Below are 4446 nucleotides of genomic sequence, written 5' to 3' on the forward strand. Positions count from 1 at the left end.
GCAACAGATTGTGTACCATGATATTGATGATTAACCCTTGATAGACTGGTGTTGTTTAGAGTCACTGATCTATCAAGAGCATCCTTCTGTCTTACTCCTTCCTCTCTATCAGTCTGTCACTGTGAGAAGTGTTAGACTGTTGGTCGGTGTTAGTCCATAGTGATGGTGGCAAAATGGCCCCCCTTCTTCTCCCTCCATCACTTGCTTTGCCTCTCTCCAGAGAGATGTAACCCAGATTTCAAAATGAATTGCTGCCTATTCCCCTCCCTCCCTCCCTCCCTCCCTCCCTCCCTCCCTCCCTCCCTCCCTCCCTCCCTCCCTCCCTCCCTCCCTCCCTCCCTCCTCCCTCCCTCCCTCCCTCTGTCTCTCTCTCTCTCCTCTCTCTGTCTCTCTCTCTCTCTCTCTCTCTTCTCTCTCTGTCTCTCTCTGTCTCTCTCTCTGTCTCTCTTTCTCCTCCCTCTGTCTCTCTCTCTCTCCTCTCCTCTCTCTCTGTCTCTCTCTCTGTCTCTCTCTCTCCTCTCTCTGTCTCTCTCTCTGTGTGTCTCTGTCTCCCTCTCCTCTCTCTCTCTCTCCTATCCCATCTTCTTCTTGGTAAAAAAATAATCCATCTTAAAGAGAATTCCATCTCTCCATCTCTTCTCCCTCTTCACCCTGTGTGGGTTAACTTAACAGATACATAGCAGTCCACTCCTCCTCTGTCTTCTCTCGTTCTTGGAAAGCTTCAATCTCATCCCTTGTTACTTGCTCTTTTTTTGTAGGCAGCTCTTTTTCCCAGCTCTTCCTCCCTGCCACCACTTGCCTTTCTCTCTTTCCTTCACTTTTTCTTTTTTGACGTGACCAGCGACAGGTTCAGAGCGATAGCAGGCTGCCTATCAAAGGAGGAGAGATAAAGAGAGGGGGAGAGGAAGAGGAGAAGCCTGCTCTTTGATCAAGTCTGTCAGCCCAAACAACCACAAATACAGGTAATGTCTCTCTCTTTCTCTTTGTTTCTCCCTCTCTCCTTCCACTTCTATCTCCACGCAGCTTTCCACTCTGTTCCTTATTTGTTGAGGATCTCCTTTTTTTCTTGTATTAGTTTGTTCTGTTTCTGTGTTCTTTCAGCCCTCCCTGTCTCTGGTATTCACCCATTGGATCGATTTCCTCCATCTTCCGGTGTGCCATAATCATTTCAACAGGTCCTGTTTGCTATGCTGTACGCTCTCGGCTTATTTACTTATTCATTCAATCTCTGTTGTGGTTTCATTTATCATTTAGCTGTCTGCGACTCCTCTTCTCTCAGTTAAATATTTCACATTTCCTCACTTTTGACTCATATAGACTGTGCATGAGAATACAGTCCAAACTTTTATGGAGAAATGAACACAATATCAAATCAGGACAAAGAGGAAGGAGACAAGGACAGAGAGGGTACCAGTTCTAATATTGGAGTAGGGTGGGGGGGTGCAACAGGAGGTGCAGTTGACATGCGATAAGGGTGTTTGGTTGTCAGGGCAACCCAGGGTGTTTGGTTGTCAGGGGGATGTGGGAGGTTGCAGTTGGCATGGCGTGGCGATGAGGATAGATGGGGTGAGAGAGAGAAAGCGAGCGAGTATGAAGTGGGACATATGTGGGACACAGTGTGAATTTCACTAATCGTTCTGTGTCTCTGGGTCTCTGAGGAGAGCTCTGTCTCAATGTGTGAATTAACCTCTCTCCTTTTTATACATTCCCTCTCCCTCCCTCTCCCTCTGCTCATCCCTCTGTCCCCTGTCTGGGTCCTTTTATTCTCTCTCTCTCTCTCTCTCTCTCTCTCTCTCTCTCTCTCTCTCTCCCTCCCTCTCCCTCTGCTCATCCCTTTGTCCCCTGTCTGGGTCCTTTTATTCTCTCTCTCTCTCTCTCTCTCTCTCTCTCTCTCTCTCTCTCCCTCCCTCTCTCTCCCTCCCTCTCCCTCTGCTCATCCCTTTGTCCCCTGTCTGGGTCCTTTTATTCTCTCTCTCTCTCTCTCTCTCTCCCTCCCTCTCCCTCTGCTCATCCCTCTGTCCCCTGTCTGGGTCCTTTTATTCTCTCTCTCTCTCTCTCTCTCTCGCTCGCTCTCTCTCTCTCTCTCTCTCTCTCTCTCTCTCTCCCTCCCTCTCCCTCTGCTCATCCCTCTGTCCCCTGTCTTTGTCCTTTTATTCTCTCTCTCTCTCTCTCTCTCTCTCTCTCTCTCTCTCTCTCTCTCTCCCTCCCTCTCCCTCTGCTCATCCCTCTGTCCCCTGTCTGGGTCCTTTTATTCTCTCTTTCTCTCTCTCTCTCTCTCTCTCTCTCTCTCTCTCTCTCTCTCTCTCTCCCTCCCTCTCCCTCTGCTCATCCCTCTGTCCCCTGTCTGGGTCCTTTTATTCTCTCTCTCTCTCTCTCTCTCTCTCTCCCTCTCTCTCTCTCTCTCTGCTCATCCCTCTCTTCTCTGTTTGTGTCATGTTATATTTTCTCTATCCCTTCACCTCTCCCTCTTACTACTATCCACCCTCTCATCTCCATCTGTCCTCTACCCTCCTCTCTCTCCCTCGTTCCCTGTCCCTCCTCTGTAACACTCAACCGTCTGTTTCTCCATCGTCCCATCACTCCTATCCATCACCTCTCCTTTCCCCTCTCCTCCCATCCCTCCTATCCATCACCTCTCCTTTCCCCTCTCCTCCCATCCCTCCTATCCATCACCTCTCCTTTCCCCTCTCCTCCCATCCCTCCAGGCAGCATGTCTACTCCCGTGTCCCCGTCCCCCTCCCTCTCCCCCCTGACCCTGGCCTCCCCCGTGGCCACCCCTGGGGCCTCTCCCCTGCCCTCCCCCCTCACCCCCCCTCCCAGGGTGCCAGTGTTCCAGAGGAAGGGGGCGCTGAAACACAAGAGGATCATCGAGGTCAAGGACCACCAGTTCACCGCTCGCTTCTTCAAACAGCCCACCTTCTGCAGCCACTGCACTGACTTTATCTGGTAAATACACACACACACAGCGAAATACACACACAGCGAAATACACACACACAGCGAAATACACACACACAGCGAAATACACACACACACACAGCGAAATACACACACACACACAGCGAAATACACACACACACACAGCGAAATACACACACACAGTGAAATACACACACACACACACAGCGAAATACACACACACAGCGAAATACACACACACACAGCGAAATACACACACACACACAGCGAAATATACACACACACACACAGCGAAATACACACACACACAGCGAAATAAACACACACAGCGAAATACACACACACAGCTTAATACTCACACAGCGAAATACACACACACAGCGAAATACACACACACAGCTTAATACTCACACAGCTTAATACACACCCATCTAAATACACACACAGCTAAATACACACAACAGAAAACATGCTTCATTAGTTCCCAGCTCGCCTCTGCAAACAACACACAAAATGCAGCCCCTGCACAGCCTTCACCTGGTAATCCACACACACACACACACACACACACACACACACACACACACACACACACACACACACACACACACACACACACACACACACACACACACACACACACACTTACACACACATTATGAATCTGCAGAAACCCACACTTACACACACATTATGAATCTTTAGAAACCCACACTTACACACATTATGAATCTGCAGAAACCCACACTTACACACATTATGAATCTGCAGAAACCCACACTTACACACACATTATGAATCTGCAGAAACCCACACTTACACACATTATGAATCTGCAGAAACCCACAATTACACACATTATGAATCTGCAGAAACCCACACTTACACACACATTATGAATCTGCAGAAACCCACACTTACACACATTATGAATCTGCAGAAACCCACACTTACACACACATTATGAATCTGCAGAAACCCACACTTACACACATTATGAATATGCAGAAACCCACACTTACACACACATTATGAATCTGCAGAAACCCACAATTACACACACATTATGAATCTGCAGAAACCCACAATTACACACACATTATGAATCTGCAGAAACCCACAATTACACACATTATGAATCTGCAGAAACCCACAATTACACACACATTATGAATCTGCAGAAACCCACAATTACACACATTATGAATCTGCAGAAACCCACAATTACACACATTATGAATCTGCAGAAACCCACACTTACACACACATTATGAATCTGCAGAAACCCACACTTACACACATTATGAATCTGCAGAAACCCACACTTACACACACATTATGAATCTGCAGAAACCCACAATTACACACACACATTATGAATCTGCAGAAACCCACACTTACACACACACATTCTGAATCTTTAGAAACCCACACTTACACACACATTATGAATCTTTAGAAACCCACACTTACACACATTATGAATCTGCAGAAACCCACACTTACACACACATTATGAATCTGCAG

At 47.5% G+C, this 4446-nt stretch overlaps 1 protein-coding gene across 1 annotated transcript in view; it reads left to right on the forward strand.

Annotated features, from left to right (window-relative positions):
• Positions 1–360: 360 nt before the first annotated feature.
• LOC118945770 (protein kinase C alpha type) overlaps positions 361–4446 on the forward strand; it is a 39911-nt gene continuing 35825 nt past the window's right edge. The window contains exons 1-2 of the mRNA XM_090230680.1: positions 361–962; positions 2706–2946. Coding sequence (XP_090086806.1) covers positions 2711–2946 — 236 coding nt within the window. The 5' untranslated portion in view covers positions 361–962; positions 2706–2710. The remainder of the gene's footprint in view (positions 963–2705; positions 2947–4446) is intronic.

The sequence above is a fragment of the Oncorhynchus mykiss genome, chromosome 3, assembly GCF_057628025.1.
Source record: "Oncorhynchus mykiss isolate SJ-2025 chromosome 3, ASM5762802v1, whole genome shotgun sequence".
NCBI classification, from domain to species: domain Eukaryota; kingdom Metazoa; phylum Chordata; class Actinopteri; order Salmoniformes; family Salmonidae; genus Oncorhynchus; species Oncorhynchus mykiss.